The 19,984-nt window shown below is 44.6% G+C and overlaps 1 protein-coding gene across 1 annotated transcript; it reads right to left on the bottom strand.

Annotated features, from left to right (window-relative positions):
• Positions 1-394: 394 nt before the first annotated feature.
• LOC121874535 (phenoloxidase-activating factor 2-like) lies at positions 395-19,357 on the bottom strand. Its single transcript, XM_042378702.1, has 7 exons — positions 19,230-19,357; positions 18,792-18,969; positions 17,822-17,919; positions 15,696-15,822; positions 6,657-6,819; positions 3,433-3,584; positions 395-1,729 (listed from the first exon to the last, which is right to left on the bottom strand). Exons 1-7 carry the CDS (start codon positions 19,355-19,357, stop codon positions 1,559-1,561), a joined length of 1,017 nt encoding a protein of 338 aa, XP_042234636.1. The 3' UTR covers positions 395-1,558.
• Positions 19,358-19,984: the final 627 nt, after the last annotated feature.

Here is a 19,984-nt window from a genome sequence, read left to right on the forward strand (position 1 = left end):
ACGATAAAGATGTGGGTGGTAGAGGGAAAGATGATGGAGATGAAGGAAGGGAATAGAAAACAGAGGAGAAAAGCAAACGGGAAAGAACAAAAAGAAGGGACACAGGAAGCAATGATGAAAAAGGGAGGGGGAAACACGTGCACTTGTAACGATGAGAAGAGACAAGATTACACCGATGGAGGGAGGGAGGGAGGGTCACAGGTGGTTACAAGCACCTCGGAGATCTAATTTAAGTAACCAATGTCGGAGCAAACTTTAGGAGACATTTTAAAGTAAAGGTACAATACTGTGATATATATATATATATATATATATATATATATATATATATATATATATATATATATATATATATATATATATATATATATATATATATATATATATATATATATATATATATATATATATAAGCCTAATATCATCGTGTTGTACCTTCACAATATTTAAAGCATTATACTCAAATAGTTTTTAACCAATACCTGTAGTCCTTGAGACTCAAAAACGACCTTACACATAATTCTGAAAATGTTGAGGACTAGCCAGAGGCAGATGGCGGTGAGTAACTTAATAATCATGATGTAGTCGAAAGCAAACATGATAATCTGTACAAGATGAACCGGTCCGTCTAGTTTAACTTTGTACTTCAACATTTCCATTTGTGAACGAAGTAATATCGGTCTCAAGGACGCGACGCCCTCACCATTTTTGAGGCCACAGTTACTGCCTGGCCTGTTACCGATTATGTAACTAGTTAAAGTATGAGTGACGTCTGTCAACAAAGACTATATATGGAAGATAGGAAAGTAGCGCCATCTATTGAAAATCCACCACAGTTTATCTACCTTTACAGAGGCCAGATATTTCCAGATGAGTATGGTTGCTAGATACTTCAAGATGTCAATTGTTATCTTGTTCAGCCATATGTTTAGATGAATAATAAAATACTGTAGTTATGCTGAATCTCCCAAGCATTATATTATACTCGTATACGCGCTGTCAGACGACAAACCTTGACGGAGCCATCTAGCGGGTTTCCAACAAAACTTCACTATTTGTACGTTCGTTTGTTGGTTGATCCAATCACAAGTCGAGGGATTCTTTTCTATCTTACGTATATAGTCTTTGGTCAGTCAGGGAGCGAGTGACGTCACATTAAGAAGAGTCCCTTAGTGACAACGGCGGCGGCCACATTAGGGCGCCTGGCTGTTGGTGGAGAAGTTGGGGTCCATGGTGTATTATTTTAGCCCTCGTCACCTCTCTGGACCTTCCTTAAAACCTACCCCAGAGAGTCCCATTCGGTGTCCTTTACTCGTGAGGGCTGGGGCAGGATGTCACCTTATGCTCTGATCATAAGAGAGCGTCAGTGAAGAGCTGGGTGACACATGACCGTCAGTAGCAGCGGGTCTCTCAGTGGGTTACTCTGTGCTGCCGCTGCTTCTTATACGAACCTGAGGTCTACCCGACGAGGACCTCTTACATCACCATGACTTCCTTACGCCTCCCTCTGTCTCCTCTCCCGATCTCTCTTGCCCTCCCTTGGTAGCCTCGCCCTCCTCTACGCGTGGTGGTGGATACCGATGGTGTCCTTGATCCAGTCCTCGAAGGCGTCGACGCGGGTGTACACGCCGGGGATGTTTCTCCTGCCGCAGCCGATGCCGAAGCTCACTACGCCCACCTGGTACCAGTGCTTGTCCTTCTCACACACCAGAGGTCCTCCGCCGTCACCCTGGGAAAGTGAGGGGTGGTGAGGCAGGGAAATAAAACCATAAGCAAGAGAGGAATAAGAAGTGACTGAAGAAGAAGAGAAGGAAGGAAAATAAAATGAGGAAAAAGAAAGGAAACAGGGAACCTAACACTGAAAAAAAGACAGAGACAAAACAACAAGAAGAAGAAAAAATAAACACTGAAAATGAAGAAAATTACAAAAACAACACAGTGGAGGAGGAGGAGGAGGAGGAGGAGGAGGAGGAGGAGGACACTGACCAAAAAATTACCATACATACACACGTCATAAATCACGTATCACAAAAATATTAACACATAAACACCATACACATTTATATAACGAATACAAAGATATTAAATATACACGACTCTTCAACTGCAGCTACTAAAATATCCCGGTCAAACAGGCGGTGTTTACTGCACCTGTGTACATACGCGAAGCCATAGGGAAGGACGACGATAAGGCTATATGCTCATCCTAATGGAATACTGAGAGAGAGAGAGAGAGAGAGAGAGAGAGAGAGAGAGCAAACCCCGCCAACAGAAGGATCGATTTACCGAAGACGAGAAGTCCAACTCCCTTGGGGTCGAGTTATAACACTTTGGGTGTCAGGTGTGAGGAGGTGAGGAGGAGGAGGAGGGAGAAGGTATGGAAGGAGGAAGGGATAAAGAAGAAAGAATGGAAGGAATGGAAGGAGGAGAAGGAGTAGGGGAAGAGGGAATGGAAGGAGAAAAGGGGGGAAGAAGAGAAATTAGAAGGAAGAGGAGGGAAGAAGAACGAATGGGGGGGGAGAAGAAGGAATGGAAGGAGGATGGAGAAGAAGGAATAGTTGAAGGAATGGGAGGAAGAAGAGGAAAAGAAAGGAAGAGAAGGAATGGGTATGAAGAGGAAAGAAGGAATTAGAGAAAGAGAAGGAAAAAGAGAAGAAGAAAAAAGGGAGGAGGAGGAGGAGGAGAATGGACAGGATTAAAAGAGAGGAAAAAGAAGAGGTGACAGACAAGGAAACGAAAAACAGAAGAGGAAATCCACGCACACACACACACACAGCAACGCAATACACCGACCTTCTCAAGATACTGTCCGAGTCAACATTATTCTTTCCTAGACGCCCACTCATACCTCTCTCTCACACCACTCATCCCTCTCCCTCTCACACTATTCACCCCTCTCCCTCACACCACTCATCCTTCTCCCTCACACCACTCACCCCCTCTCCCTTCTCCCTCACACCCCTCACCCCTCTCCTTCACACCACTCATCCTTCTCCCTCACACCACTCATCCCTCTCCTTCACACCACTCATCCTTCTCCCTCTTCTTCCTCTCAGTCTCTCCCCTTTCACACATATTCCTCTCTGGCTGTTACCATTAAGATATTTTAAACTTTTCTTCCTGAAGCAAATAGTTCCTCCTCCAGCAGGTAGGTCTTCCTCCAGCAGGTAGGTCTTCCTCCAGCAGGTAGGTCCTCCTCCAGCAGGTAGGTCCTCCTCCAGCAGGTAGGTCTTCCTCCAGCAGGTAGGTCTTCCTCCAGCAGGTAGGTCTTCCTCCAGCAGGTAGGTCTTCCTCCAGCAGGTAGGTCCTCCTCCAGCAGGTAGGTCCTCCTCCAGCAGGTAGGTCCTCGTCCAACAGGTAAGCTCTCCTAAATTAACAGATAAATCCTCCCCCAGCAGACAAGAACCTCCCTCAGCTCTCCCCCATACTCACGTCACAAGCGTCGCGCCCCTCAGCCCCGGCACAGAGGGCGGTGGTGGGTAGGGAGTAGGCGGGCCCAAACTGCTCTCTGAGGGCGTTCTGGCAGGTGGGGTTACTCCATAGGGGCACGTTGATCTCCTTCAGTACCACGCTGTGTTCCGACGCTGTGGAGACGAACAGGTAGAGGTGTTAGTCGAAGATGAGATTAATATTAACATCTCTCTCTCTCTCTCTTTATCCAAAAAGTCTTGAGAGATGAAGGAATTGACTAATCGAGTTGTGAGGAAGGAGAAATGAAGGAGAAAATTAGGAAGGAAGAAGGAAAGAGTGATTGAGCAAATAAATGACTAATTATTGAAGGAAAGAAGGAAGGAAGGAAGTAGATACAGAAGGAAAACACGGAGAAAATGAAGGAATCAGGGAAGGAAGGGGACAAATTAAGTAATTACGTGAAGGAGGGTGAGAATGAAACTAAGGAGAGAAGGAAGGGATTAAGGAAGGAATAGATGAAATAAATAGATAAGTAGGAAAGGTAGGAATGAAGAAGGGAGGTAAGAAGGACTGAAGATAATAACAGAGAGAGAGAGAGAGAGAGAGAGAGAGAGAGAGAGATCCACCACTACCCACACACGACCTCTGGTGTGGACGAGGCTTACTCAGGGGCGGATATTAAAAAGACGAAGAGGAAAAGAAAGAAAAAAGAAGGAAGGAAGGAAGGAAGGAAGTAATGAAAGAACTGACCTATTTAGAAGTTAAGTACTTTATATTGTGAGGACAGAATGTGTGTGTGTGTGTGTACCATCTCATCGCGTACACAGGTCACTAAAGCTTTGACACAATAACACAAAACAAACAATGAATCCGGATTAAAAAAGAACGAAAAATAGCGTCTCGCTAAAGTTGAGCGACAGATACAATTTACTAACTGGCAACATCAACACACACGTATGTAAACAAACGTTAGCTGTTTTGGTCCTTCTTATAATGAATTCAACATAAATAATAGTTTACAGAAAGAATTAAATGACATAAAAATTAAGAACTTCCCTCTCAAAAGACTTTTATTACCCTCAAGAACAGTAAGCCCCTCAAGTAAAGGAATACGTGCATAGCCAAAATAATCTGCATTTGCATAACAATCGTAAAACAATGAAGTATGAATAAACAAAGTAATAAACCCTTAATAAAACCCATAATTACTGTAAAACAAAATAAACACTACTCTCATAAAGACGTGGAATGGCGGGCGAACATTCGTCAGGCGCAGATCCATAAATTTGTCACTGTATGAGTTTGAAGCTGATATTCCAAACCAGTTAAGAGATATTATCGTGTAGACAAGATTCACACACACACACACACACACATACACACACACACACACACACACACATACACACACACATACACACACATACACACACACATACACACACAGGCAAAAATGTTCAGGAGACTTTTTTTCGTTTTACGCAGGAGATGGAAAGGCAAACGTTACAGTCTGCTCATTAGTTACCAATTTCCTGTACTGTAACATCACCCAGTGGCACTCACAGCGACACGATGCCAAGCCACAGGTGTGATAACATGACCTTTGTGTTGTGTTGTTGTGGTGTTTGTAGTGAAGGATGTGATTAACCCCGTTAGTAAGGTGACTTGAACCCGTGAGTACGATGACTTAACAGCTCGAGTACGATGACTTAACACCTTGAGTACAATGACCTAACCCCTTGAGTACGATGACTTAACCCCTTGAGTACGGTGGTTTAATATCATGAGTTCGATAGTTTAACCCTTGAATACAATGGCTTAGCCCCCTGGTGATAATGACTTAACCCCTTAGTACGATTGCCTCAATAGGTCATTACGATTGGAGTTACATTTATTTGACGTAAAGTATATATTATGGGGCGCCCCTTTTGTTACAATGTCCGGTTCATGAAGTGGACAAAATAACTTCCTGGACAATTTCACAAACAGGGCGTAACACACACACACACACACACACACACACACGGTCAACTTTGAGTCCCTGATATGAGCTTCCCCATAATGTTTGGGCTCTCGCTCGACGGGTCCACCTGTGTGACGGTGGCAAATTTTCAACTACTGAATAATGAAGGAAGGCACAGCGAGCTCCTGGTTGACTCACATCAAAGGAACGCTTTAATAATACACTAGGAGGGGGTTTATCAGTACCGAGGTTCGTGTGTGTTACCAGCCCAGGAGGGAGTAACTAGACCCTGGCTCTATCATATGTAAAATTTAGATTATATACGAGAGGTGAATGTGTGTGTGTGTGTGTGTGTGTGTGTGTGTGTGTTTACTTATGCACTTAGTCACACAAACACGTACACATACATTGGCATAGACTGTGTGTGTGTGTGTGTGTGTGTGTGTGTGTGTGTGTGTGTGTGTGTGTGTGTGTGTGTGTGTGTGTGTGTATTTGCATACGTACACATTCATGTAAAAGCCGTCCTCGATTCCACGTAGTCATTCAATAACTTAATAAATTACATTGTGTGTGTGTGTGTGTGTGTGTGTGTGTGTGTGTGTGTGTGTGTGTGTGTGTGTGTGTGTGTGTGTGTGTGTGTGTGTGTGTATGTGTGTGTGTTTGCTTTGCTTGTTTGTTTATGTGTAGGTGTGGGTGTGTTACAGTAGGTGTGGGTATGTTTGAGTAGGTGTGGGTGTGTTACAGTAGGTGTGGTCGGGCTACAGTGGGTTGTTTTCAGTTGGTGTGGGTAAGTCAGTGGGTTACAGTATAGGTTTGGACAGATTCCACAGTGGGAACAAGACTGTACCCATTACCTTCCTACCTCCGTCAGCCCCGTCAGGAGCTGTGGGGAAGACGCGGGCGGGCTTTGGTGTTTCCCTGACCATGTAATCGATCCATCATTTCTGTGGGCCTCTCTCTCTCTCTCTCTCTCTCTCTCTCTCCTGTGTATCATGGTATCTTCTTTAACCCCTCTCTCTTCTTCTTCTTCATTTCTCTTACACCTTCATTCAAACTACCTTCCCCCCTCCCTTTCTTCCTCCTCCATGTCTTCTCTCTTTCTTTCTCTAACCTTCGTACCTCGTGACCCTCCCACACCCCTCCCTCTTACCTTTGTCTCTCCTAAACCTTCCTCTCATGTTACTACTCCCCCTTTCTCCCACACTCCCTCCTCCTCTTCCTACACTCCCACCCGCACCCTCTCAGACTCCCTCCCACACCCACACACTCCTCCCACACCCACCTTCGTCTCTCCTGCCCCAACCAGTCACGTAGCATCTTGAAGTGCCGCCCTCCAGGAAGTCGTTTTTCTTCGGCATGCACACAGCGTCAATGTTCGCCTTCCTCCGGGCGGACCTGACGAGCTGCAACAAGGCGATGTCGTTCACCAGCGTCGCGTTGTCGAACTGTTCAACGAGGGAGGAGAATAACGAGACATTAGAGGTTAACGATACATGGGTACTTAGTTTATTAGCAAGGGAGACCACCAAACGTTACACACACACACACACACACACACACACACACACACACACACACACACACACACATAAACACATTAAAATTCATAACAGCCTGTCCGTCATGGTATAGCATCAGTATGAGAACAAGAGGAAAATGGGAAGTGATGTGTGTGTGTGTGTGTGTGTGTGTGTGTGTGTGTGTGTGTGTGTGTGTGTGTGTGTGTGTGTGTGTGTGTGTGTGTGTGTGTGTGTGTGTGTGTGTGTGTGTGTGTGTGTGTGTGTGTGTGTGTGTGTGTGTGTGTGTGTGTGTGTGTGTGTGTGTGTGTGTGTGTGTGTGTGTGTGTGTGTGTGTGTGTGTGTGTGTGTGTGTGTGTGTGTGTGTGTGTGTGTGTGTGTGTGTGTGTGTGTGTGTGTGTGTGTGTGTGTGTGTGTGTGTAACGTTTGGTCTTCCTTGCTAATTATAGTTTATGGTTGTCTTTTGTGAGGTTGGGGAGGTAAGTAAAGGGAAGGGCCAAGGAGGAGAGGAGGAGGTGCTAATGGAGGCGGGTGAAGTGTGGTAAGGAGAGAAGAAAAGGGTTAGTGGTGGGGGAGGGAATTAAAGGGGAAAAGGGTGATAGATAGGGGTGAGAGGAAGGGGATGGGGGAAGGAAGGATTGGGACGAACAGCCGTGGTTTTTGAGGGGGGGAAGGGGAGGATGCTGACTCTCACATGACAAGTTACAATAAAAATCCATCTCTGTGTCGTAGTGAATCCGGTTAGTAGAGTGTGCGAACGCGGGTCAATCCGGCTCCAAGACGATACGCGAACGGGTTATCGCTTTGTTAGCTACATGGATATAAACAACGAGAGAGAGAGAGAGAGAGAGAGAGAGAGAGAGAGAGAGAGAGAGAAGACAAAACATCAACCCCACACATCCATAATCCAAGTCAACAACAACAACAACAAAAAACGAGACAAGGACCACATTCACGTTTCATACCTGTCCATAACGTGTTTCATACCGCCTTACCTACGACCCCCAACCCATCATTGTAACGACCCATTGTAAGGCGACGAGAGATAATTGCGTGTGTTTATCTTGGAGACCATTGAAGCAGAACCATGAATGAGACGTTAACAGTGTTAAGTATGGCTCATGAAACCTAACCTAACCTGGACTGGACTGTATCTTACCTAACCTAACCTACTGTACCTTAAGCTGACCTAACCTACTGTACCTTAAGCTGACCTAACCTACTGTACCTTAAGCTGAACCAACCTACTGTACCTTAAGCCGAGACTAAAGTACTGTACCTTAAGCTGACCTCACCTATCGTACTTTATGCTGACCTAACCTACTGTACTTAAGCTGACCAAACCTACTGTACCTATGTTTACCTAAGCTAATGTACCTTAAGCCGAGACTAAAGTACTGTACCTTAAGCTGACCTCACCTATCGTACTTTAAGCTGACCTAACCTACTGTACCTTAAACTGAACAAACTTGAACTAAGCTGAACTAACCTATAACTTAGAGACTAAGATGACCTAACCTAGATTAATCTGACATAACCTGGACTAAACTGACCTAACCTAACCTAACCTAACCTAGACTAAGCTTGACAATATCACCCAGGGCAAAAATTTCAAACACTGTCTTCTCTTCTCGTCCTCTGTTCCAATTCCTTTATCTTTGTCCAGTCTCTCTTCTTCTTCTGTCTCTTCCTCATCTCCTGTTAACTCCTCTTATTTCACTCTTCCTCCTCATTACCACCCCCCATACTCTCCCTACTACCTTCCTTCTCACTCTCCTGCCTGATCCTCCTCTCACTCTCCCTGCCCTCCTCCCCCTCACTCTCCCTGCCTGATCCTCCCTCCTCACCTCCCTGCCTGATCCTCCCCTCACCTCCCTGCCCGATCTTCCTCTCACCTCCTCTCACCTCCTGCCTGATCCTCCCCTCACCTCCCCTGCCTGATCCTCCCTCTCACCCTCTCACTCCCCTGCCTGATCCTCCCTCTCCTCCCTCTCACACTCCCTGCCTGATCCTCCCTCTCACCCTCCCTGCCTGATCCTCCCTCTCACTCTCCCTCTCACACTCCCTGCCTGATCCTCCCTCTCACTTCCCCTCACCAACATCCACTACACCAAACGCCCAATGACTCAGCTACCGCCAGCGACCAATGTAACGAAGTGTTTGAACTAATGAGGGTAATTAAGGCCGGTAAATAACATTACATATATTGCGCTCGTGGAGGCAGCTTCGTCAAGAGCCTCAATTAAACGTAATGGGTTTAATTAAATGTATAATGACTTAGCATGTAGAGGAGGGGAGTCGGGGGTCACTTAAGCCTTGGCGGGTCTGTTATTGTATACCTGAGTGGGTGATATTGGTGTCTCAACTTAACGTAATAACTGATGATTTTGATAATAAGTGTGTGTGTGTGTGTGTGTGTGTGTGTGTGTGTGTGTGTGTGTGTGTGTGTGTGTGACTTATGAGTGGCTATAAAGTGAATGACTTGGCGCCCTATGAGTAGTTCCAGGGAATGACGTAACGGCTTATGAGTGGCTCCAGCAATATGACGTTACAGCCTGTGAGTGGCTAGATGATCATACTACGTGATAATGTCCGCCAATCAGGACACACGTGATTTAATATTCCTAAGTTAAATCTTAGAGCCTAAATGGAATAAGTTGACAGTCTCAGTGCAATTTCGACGCCATTTCAGCCGCCATCTTCACCACACACACAATAGAGCACCATCCTGGCTCTCTTCTCTGAGGTGTAAAAACTAAGACTCGCATGACCTGAGATCGTTAGTCTGTCATAGAGCCATAAATATAATATTAATTAGCCCTGGTGACGATAATGATAAAAAAACCAGATAGATTACATCGTTACTTTAACTGTTATTGGCTTATTAGAGTAGTTACCCTTAATGACAGACAAGAGCATATTGATTCCCCTTAATGACTATACCCTTAACCTCCCCTTCAGGTGTATAATAACATCATGCTATGGTTTATTGCCTTAGATATTTCATGGTAAGATTATACGACACTTACGGTTCATTGGACCTGATGCCTTCCTGGTTCACGTACACATTGACTGATTCTCGGTAATATAGAGTCAAAAATGAAGGGAAAAATGTGTCTTATTACGAAACTTGCGCTTAATAACATCACCAGTAAGTATTTCTCAGTAAATATCCCGTGGCAAACACAGGAGGGAGGGAGGGAAGGAAGGAGGGAGGGAGGAAAGGAGGGAAGGAGGGAGTGAGAGAGGGAGGGTGAGGGGGAGACGTAGTGGAGGGAGGGAGACAACAGGTGTGGGAGGCTTTAATTAACGTGACAATAACACCTTCACACCTGTCTCTTGACGGTTTCTCTACCAGACACTGAATGACTGTTAAAGAGACGTTTCCTATTAATTTCCAGGTCAAGACACCATTATTGACATACATGGTCTATTAATTTCTAGGTTAAAAAAATATCTTCCCTTTAAGGTTAATGGTTATGGTTAATTGAGGATCATTTAACCTTCTCTTCAGTGCCGTTTAAATCACCACCATTACGTCACCATCAATGTTGTTTACACCATAATCTGTATCTATAGTTGTCATTAGAGTCTGAAAACGAGCACCCAATGAGTGGTTCCAAGAAATGACGTGGCGGCTTATGAGTGGCTCCCGCTATATGACGTAACAGCCTGTGAGTGGCTAACTGATCATACTACGTGATAATGGTCTAAAATCACTAATTTATGGCTAAGAGTATCAGAAAAGTTTATAAATAGTTACAAAAGCGATATTAATCCTCAAAAGTTATAGCATTCGTTGGTAAAATCATAGAGAGAGAGAGAGAGAGAGAGAGACTGTGCGTATATTTATGTATGTATGTATGTATGTATGTATGTATGTATGTATGTATGTATGTATGTATGTATGTATGTATGTGTGTGTGTGTGTGTGTGTGTGTGTCAGAGGCTCGTGGGTGTGCTCGCTACCTTGTTAAAACTTGTACAGGTTAATGAGTGGCCACCGGTGGTCTGCGTCACGCTGAGCTGAGTCTCAAGTTCGGGTCAAGGTAATGTTTTCGGTCCTGTCTGTCTGTGTGTTTGTCTATGTCTGTGTGTCTATGTGTGTCTATGTGTGTCTGTCTCTATGTGTGTGTTTGTCTATGTCTGTCCATGTCTGTGTGTCTATGTGTGTCTGTCTGTATCTGTCTGTCTGTATGGCTGTATGTCTGTGCATCTATATGTGTGTCTGCTGTATTTCTGTCTATATGTGTATCCATATGTGTGTGTCTGTCTATATCTGTGTGTCTGTCTGTACATGTGTGTCTATGTGTGTGTCTGTGTGTGTGTGTGTCTGTCTATATCTGTGTGCCCTGTATATGTCTGTATGTCTGTCTATGCATCTATATGTGTGTGTGTCTGTCTGTATATGTCTGTCTGTGTGTCTATGTGTGTCTATGTGTGTCTGTCTCTATGTGTGTGTTTGTCTATGTCTGTCCATGTCTGTGTGTCTATGTGTGTCTGTCTGTATCTGTCTGTCTATGTGTGTGTCTAACTGTTTTCGTCTGTGTCTATTTATAACTGTATGTCTATCTATGTCTTTGTGGCCCCCAGAAATCAATTAACAACATGATAACAGTTTGGTGTGAATGGCGCCCAAATTAACTTACTATAGAGATGCCCTGACAAGATAGTTAGGGGTTAAAGAAAACGGTGACGTGAGACAGTTTCCAGCGGTGACTACAGTAATTTACGGTAACAGCAGCGTCTCTAGCTCGTTATTTATCATGGTCACGGGGGGGGGGAGTTAGTATCATGTCCGTAGTGTTTATTTTGAGCTGTTTGTTTAGTAAATAGTTTGTCCTTCATAGATAGACAGGCCAAAAGTTGATTGTGTGTGTGTGTGTGTAATAATAATAATAATAATAATAATAATTAACGGTTTATTGAAAGAGCTTGGCAGCCAGAAGGCTGAAAATATACAGTTACATATTTGGGGAATGGGTTACGAATTACAAATAATATACAAGTGACATAAGTGACACAAATAAGACATATAGTAACTTAGATGGGGATCAGCTCAAAATACAGTTCATTTCAACATAGTGACAGTGTAGGGAGCAGTGTTTACTGGGAGTGAATACACTGATTTATTACATGTTATTGATAATTTTTACAATGGTTGGGACTGGGCTGTTCTTATAGCGATCAGTTCGTGCACGTATGGGCTGGATGCGGTTGTGGTGTCGAACAGCAATTCTCGGACAGGGGATCTCAGGTGGTAGTAGGGGCCGGTGTCGGGGATGGTGTAGAAGCTTCTTACCAAATTTGCAGATGAGGCCGTGGTGATGGTCAGTGAGAGTCGAAAGGGTCAGTGTGTTGAGCGCTTCTTGATATGTGGAGTAGGAAGGGGAGAGAATAATCTTGCATGCCCTCTTTTGCACTTTTTCTAGGTGTTTACGTTGTGTGGCATTTAGGGAGGAAGACCAGGTGGGGGAGGCATAGGTGAGCTTGGGAAGTATGAATGTTGTGTATACACTGAGGAGCTCGTGTGCAGGAACTCCGAGGGACTTGAGTCGGCGGAGGAGGTGGAGACGGAAACTGGAGGATTTGACAACTTCACTGACGTGTGGTTTCCAATTTAGTTTGTTGTCTATGGTGACGCCGAGGAGCTTCGTGGAATCTACAACCTGGAGTGTGTTCGGACCTAGGGTAATGGAAGGAGGTGGGACAATGTCGGAGGAGAGGTTGATGTGCATAACCATTGTCTTGGTATGGTTGATGGTGACATGGTTGTTGGTGGCCCAGTTTTGGAGACTGTTCAATAAATCCTGAAGGGCGGTATAGTTGGGAGCGGAATTGTTGACGCTGATCCCAATGGTGGAGTCGTCGACATATTTCCAGCGAGCAGGGGCTTCTCTTAGGGCATCATTGATGAGCATAAGGAAGCAGAGTGGTCCCATCTTGGTGCCTTGGGGGACGCCACAGGTGAGTGACTGAAAGGTGGAGACAGCCCCTCGGAAGCGTACAGCTTGGCGTCGGTCACTGAGGAAGTCTGTAAGCCATGGTATGAGACTTCTCCGAAGCCCGAGGTCAATAGCTTTGTTTATGATTATATTGTGGTCGACTAGGTCGAACGCTTTAGTGAAATCAATGAAGGCGACAGCTACAGACGTTTTTCGTTTCTCGAGATGGCGGTATATGTAATCGAGAAAGCTGACAAGACAGTGAGTGGTGGAGGAAGTTTTCATGTTGCCAAATTGCTGAGGGTCTACGACTCCTGCAATATCAGCATAAGCCCAGTCAAACACAAAACTTTCACAGATTAGGCTGGGTATTGGGGTGATTGCAATAGGTCGTAGCTGATTTAAGGATTGTGGGCTGGTTGACTTGGGCACTGGTGATACATAAGAGGTCTTCCAGTCAGCTGGGCATCTGGCTTGACTGAGAGAAGCATTGATGATGGAGCAGAGGGGTTTAGCAAGCTCCGGGGAGAACTCCTTGAATAGTTTCATTGGTAAGTCAATGGGGGTGGTAGAGCGTTTTAATTTTAGTTTGTCCAGGCGTTTTGCTACGTCAAATTCCTCTACTAAGTCAGTGGGAAGGGGGGCTGGTAGGTAAGCAGGGAGAGTGGTTGTGTCAAGCCGTGGGAGCGTCTGGCATATAGTAGCGAAATGGTTATTTGTTTGCTCAGCTGCGTCAACATTAGTGAGATGGCTAAGGAAGGGGAGGGGGTGTGTCATATTGTTTAGTCCACAGAGTTCTTTAAGCTTACCATACCATTGACTGATGTTGGTCTGCTTCAGGTGTTGTAATTTGGTTGGGTAGTGGGACTTCTTTGCAGTGCGTATTTCGCGGATGACTCTGTTGCGAAGTGACCTGTAGCGGATGTGGTCATTGAGATGAAATGCTCTGTCTCTCTGTTGCATAAGTCTTTTGATCCGAGGTGTGATCCAGGGCAAGTCAGCTGGGTGAGATCTGACGGACTTCTCGGGGAAGAAGTGGTGGTGAGCTTCGGTGGTGGTGTTGGTATAATTTATCCATTTGGTTTCCACGTCATCCACGCTGAGTACTTCAGTCCAGGGATAGTGAACTATCCACTGTCCAAAGAGGCGTACTGCAGAGTCAGTAATCGGCCTGTAGGTCTTGATGTAGGGTCTCTGTACTTGAGTGGGAGTGGCAGCAGGGGACCAGAGCACTGATAAGTGTGTGCTACACCCGATAGGAGGCAGTGGTTGAGGAGGTTGGTACTGGTCCGCTAAGTCAGTTAAGATAAGGTCAAGGGTGTTTTGACCGTGTGTGGGGAAGGTCACAACTTGTGATAGTGATAGCTGGTCCTGGATATCAGTGGTGTCAATTTCATTTAAATCCCCACATAATACTAACTTGGCACATGGGTACCTAACTCTGAGGTGGTCTGAGGTGGTGATGAGATGATTGATAAGAGTGTCTCTGGTGGGTGATCGAGGCGGATGGTATACCACACAGATAATAATGGAAGCAGTGTTGCGTGGGTGTGCCCGCAGCACGACACGTACCCATAATGCTTCCACATCTGCTGGGACTTGAACATCCAGGCGTGACGGGCGTAGGTCATCTTGACAGAAGAGGGCAACGCCCCCTCCGCGTCTTTGTGGACGAAGGTGATGAAAGAGTTGATATCCTTCAATGTGACACGTTTCAGGTACAATTTGCCAAGTCTCACATATGGCAACCACGCGCGCGGCGGTTGACCTGACTGTAGTTGCCAGCTCGTCGAACTTGTTAGCTAGGGAAGTGACGTTGGATAGCAGTAAAGATGGGAGATCATACCATATCCGTGGAACTTCAGTGTGATGGTATGGTCTGTCAGGGGTGGGTTTCTCCGGTTTCCTAGTGGAGGTTACGGTTCTAATGGGCTTATGTGCATGACGGCCTTGTCTACGGCTCCGCGCGTGGAATATTTTCAGTGACTTGAGTAGCGCGATAACACTCCCATCAGGATAACCGTTCCCACGCTTTAGATGATACAGAGTGCGTCGGGAGTAAGTGATTGGTGGCCATCGGTTGAAATCTGTTGTGGGCGGACGGAAGTGTTCGTCACTGGCGGCACTTTGAGGGACACTGACACTGGTAGACATCTGTTAATGTTTGTCAGTTGTAAAGACCGTGGACTTTGTCCTCGGTGCTTGGGGTCGCCGACACAGTTTTCACGATATATGTAAACACCGCGGTGGTCCTTGTCACTGGCACTTTAAAGTTGACCGATAAAGTGCCCACTGTCTGACTTTTCCTTGGGGTGCACTATCGAGCACTGTATGGTAATCACTTATTGCACTGATGGCTAGAATGTTTTGCCGAGAAAGTTCCTTAAGTGCACTATAGGAACACTGCTCCGTAATCATTCGTTCACTAATCACTAGAATGTTTTGCTGAATCGATCCTGGTGTGGTAAGGCTGGTAGGGCGTTGGGGTATACCAGGGGGGGTGGGCAGGGCCAAACAGATTCGGCCTGGCTGCTAAAACCGAGAGCGCCTTCAGGCACGTCCTATCTCACTGAGGGTTGACAAGTGTGTGTGTGTGTGTGTGTGTGTGTGTGTGTGTGTGTGTGTGTGTGTGTGTGTGTGTGTGTGTGTGTGTATCTATAGTTATGTATATAACTCACTAAACTGTTGATGAATCAGGTGGATGAGTCATAAGATGGATGACGCAAGTACATGATTCAACTCGCTCGGGGTAAATGAGTAACCTGGGATGGATGACTAAGGTGGATGACTCAGTTCAGATGGATGACCTATCTCGGTGAATATTTAATTTCCGATAAATGAGTTAGGTGGATGACTCACCTCGGGGTGGATGACGACGCGGGTGACGGGGAACTCCTCGTGTTTCAAGGGCTCGGCCGTAGTGCTGACGTCATACTCCCCCAGACGAACCTTCAGCACCTCCGGCAGGCGATCGCCGTTCTCCAGGCTGGCGAAAGAAGAGCGTTAATAATTGTGGTTTAACTTTACAAAGACGTAATTTTGTTGGTTTTTATCCTTGACTGCGTTGCTTAGGTTAGGTTGGGTTGGGTTGGGTTAGGTTAGGTCTTTGGGGGGTATAGGGGTTCTGATGATGATGGAAAATATGATGAGCTGGATGTTGGCTGCGCGTGAGTTAATTTATGTGGTGAGGCAGGAGCGCAGGCTGCAACCACACGTCTTGGCTCTCCCTTTTCCTGGTCCAGTGGTACAAGTGTTGCAACGACTGGGAAGAGGGAGAGTTGCAATGGACTGCCGATAGCCCAGTTTGTTAGGTTTCGCCTTAGTAGCCTGTCCATCAGGCATTGCCTTCATCCGCCGGTGTAGTAGTTGGATTCCCAAGGTGGTCACCTCTTCCGCTTATACCGCCGTTGGGGTCTTGTTGGAGCTCTGTAAGCATGTCTGCCTGATGCAGGACTCCACTACACACACACACACACACACACACACACAGCACCGATGGAGGGAGGTAATTTTACAAGATAATTAACATAAATTATAATAATGAAATGCACAAGACCTGACAGGGGAGGAAGTGTGAGCCTTACCTGTCAAGTGGGTAGGATGAGATAGGATTAGGTTATGTGGGATTAGGATGTGTTAGGATTATGTGACACAGGCTTAGGATGTGTTAGGATTAGGCAATATAAAGTTAGGATGTAATTTAAGGCTAAAATGTGCCGGATTATATGACATATTAAAAAGTTAGGATTTGTTAAGATTATGTGGGAATACTTTTTTTAGTGTGTTAGGATTATATAAGGTTAGGATGTGAATGGATTATTTTTAAGTCTCATTCATGTTGTCGACTCTCGCCAAACAGCTGACAATAATAACAATAATATAAACAACAACAATGACAATAACAACACCAATACTACTACTACTACTAATAATAATAATAATAACAATAACTACAACTACTACTTGTACTAACTAACAATACCATAACCGACAGTGCTGCTAAAACAACTTAACAACATTACTTAAGATTACCACTACTACTACTACTACTACTACGACGACTACTATGATGACTGGTACTATTACCTATAACTACTACTACAAACTACTACTACTACTACTTTTTTTCATTGGCCTCCAGCCTCCCCCAATAGCCACACCTTCGTCGCCATTTTATTATCTTAAAATTACTACTACTACTACTACTACTATTACTGCTTCTTCCCATTGACTTTAAAATAAACACTAACTGACATCTGGGCCGTTATTAACTTCAAATATTTAAATCTATTAAATATATATATACCAATCCTTTACTACATTACCATTGGCTGATGACAAGCAACAGTGATTAACAGTGAATGAGAAGGAGTAGGGGGAGATAAACGTTGATTGGTCAGAAATTGATGAATGGGAAGCTCCACCAATGGCTGATGAGAAGCAACAATAAACACTATTGGGTGAGACTCAGGAAGTGGCGAAAGTTAATTGGTCAGTAAGTTGGTGAATGGGAAGTTTAGTCAGCTGATGCAACTCGAGTGTGTGGTAACTTGTGAAGGGGAGCCCATCAGCTTGACTCCATTCACGGCAGATTGTAAGCAATAGATCAGCTAAGTGATCATAGTAACGGGGCCGTAAGACACAGGAGGCTCTCAAGGTATGTCACACCGTCTGGAATGGAATTGATGACGTCAAACACTGTCTAGACGAGGGGCCGGCTGTCTTAGGAATGGACGGACAGACGACAAAGAAAAACGAAGGACAACGACGGACTGACGGCCGACCCCAGATATAGTCATCCTCATGAACTGAAATATCGACAAAGCTTTACGGAAATGAAGAGGATGTCGCGGATACACACGGATGAAAAACACAAGAATAACGCGATGATACAACACCGGGTTGACCTGAGGTGAAGGACACACACACACACACACACACACACAACGATAACAAACACTGGGTGGGTGAGAGGTGACACTCACTAGTCGTCAACACAGTGGGCGGCGGTGAGGACCCAAGCTTCGTCCAGCAGGGAAGCGCCACACACGTAAAGGTCTTGTGGCTGTTCCAAGATGGCCGCCTGCAAAACAAATGAAGATCGTAAACAAATAAAAACAGGACACAATAGACGATCGTAGAACACTATTCATTACAAACAAATGAAAAACCAAGAAAATTGTAAACGTAAGCAAGAGATTATCATAAACAAATGGGTAAATAAGAAAAACTTAAAAAAAAATACTAACGCTCACAATACAAGACAAAGCGTCAGAGAACATGGTAAGCGTAAGATGATGTGAAAAAGGTAAACATGACAAAAGTTACTGTCACCTGTTAATTATGGAAGGACACACCAGCTTATACCAAATAATGAAGCTGAGAACGTGAAGGTAAAAGTGACAATGAATTATAGAAGGGTAGGGGCCAGCAGTGTAGATACAATATACTAACACTTTCTTCTCAGTTACACAAAGATAGTGAGGCTGGCGCTGTAATCTGTCTTTACTTCCTTATAGAGAAAGAAACCACATGTGACAGGTGAACCCTCAACACCTGGTGAGAGATACACTGAGGTTGTCAACAAGGTCGTTGCCTCGTTAATAAAGTCCCCGATGATTAAAACCTTTAAAGATCACCTATGAATAATACCTGATAATTCTATTGAAAAATTAAAAGATTTGGGTCGTTAATGAACGTTAGAGAGAATAACAACACAAAGGGGGGGAGGGGCGTCCTCCTGAGGCAGTGTATTAGTTCACTATACAGAATACAGATTATACAAAATAAAGCGACGATATTGATTTTTGCACATATACATACACGCTCTCACTCTAACACACACACACACACACACACACACACACACACACACACCACACACATACACACACACACACACACACACACACACACACACACACACACACACACACACAGGAGATAGATACTCACATGCCAGGGCCACTCAGACATCTCGGCTTGGCCCTCCTTCTTACTATCAGCGCCCTTCGTCCCGCAGGACTTGTTGCGGCTACGGAGCGGCAGGATACCTATAGGATTGGCGTTGAGGGGCACGAAGCAACACACGCTGGAGGCACTCAACCCGCAGTAGCTGTAGGGCTCTCCTCCGCTGGGGGTGAGGGAGAGAGGGAGAGTTAGTGAGGGGGAGTTAGTGAGGGGGAGTTAGTGATTGATTGGAGAGGGAAAACAATAAGTGATACCGATAATAATAATAAATATAATGCCAATAAGACCAACAACAATAATAACACTAACAAAAACGACAACAACAACAACAATAATAATAATAATAATAATAATAATAATAATAATAATAATAATAATAATAATATACCCTCAGTATGTATACGTTCAATATACTGTACATACCTGGTAATACAAGTCCAATACTCCATACAATGACATCCGAACTCATTCTCGTGGTCTTTTTGAGTGTTCGCCAGTGTCAACGTCAACACCAATACCGCCGCTGCCGTCGTCAAGCGCCAGGCACTCATACTCCTGTTGAGGAAGAGAGAGGAGGAAACAGCTGTCAGTAAATTGATTTAAATGCTTTGGTAACACTGATGTAATGGGGAGGAAAATTGGTAACGCTGGTGAAATGGGAAGCCCAAAAATATACCGCTTGTGAAATATAATAAAATTGGCACCACTATTAAGACGAGAAATTGAGTCGAGAAAACGGTGAAATTGGTTGCATAGAGCTTAGAAAATTGGTAATACTGCACTGAATAAATAGGAGAAAAACAAGTGAAATAGACAAACTGGTTATATTGCCAAAATATGAAAGAAATTGAAAGTAAGAAGACGAAGAAACTTTCTACCAAAGAAAACGGTAAATAATAGTATAAAATAAATGTTATTACTCAAACGGCAAGTGAAGGAATTGACGTATAAAGAGGAGAGGAAATAATGATAAACGAGGAAGAGTAATATTCCATAAACGTAAATTAGGAGGAATAAATACACCAAAGAAAAAACAGAAGAGGGAGGGAGAGTGAGGAAGGCGAACAGAACGACTAAGAAAGAAAACGTCATAAAGGCGAGGGGTAACTTTAGAACCTCGACTAAGATTACCACACAACACTGTACCTTAAAACTCCCTCCCTTTATAAAGACCTAAT

Source organism: Homarus americanus, unplaced genomic scaffold (assembly GCF_018991925.1).
Source record: "Homarus americanus isolate GMGI-L3 unplaced genomic scaffold, GMGI_Hamer_2.0 scaffold34360, whole genome shotgun sequence".
In the NCBI taxonomy this organism is placed as follows: domain Eukaryota; kingdom Metazoa; phylum Arthropoda; class Malacostraca; order Decapoda; family Nephropidae; genus Homarus; species Homarus americanus.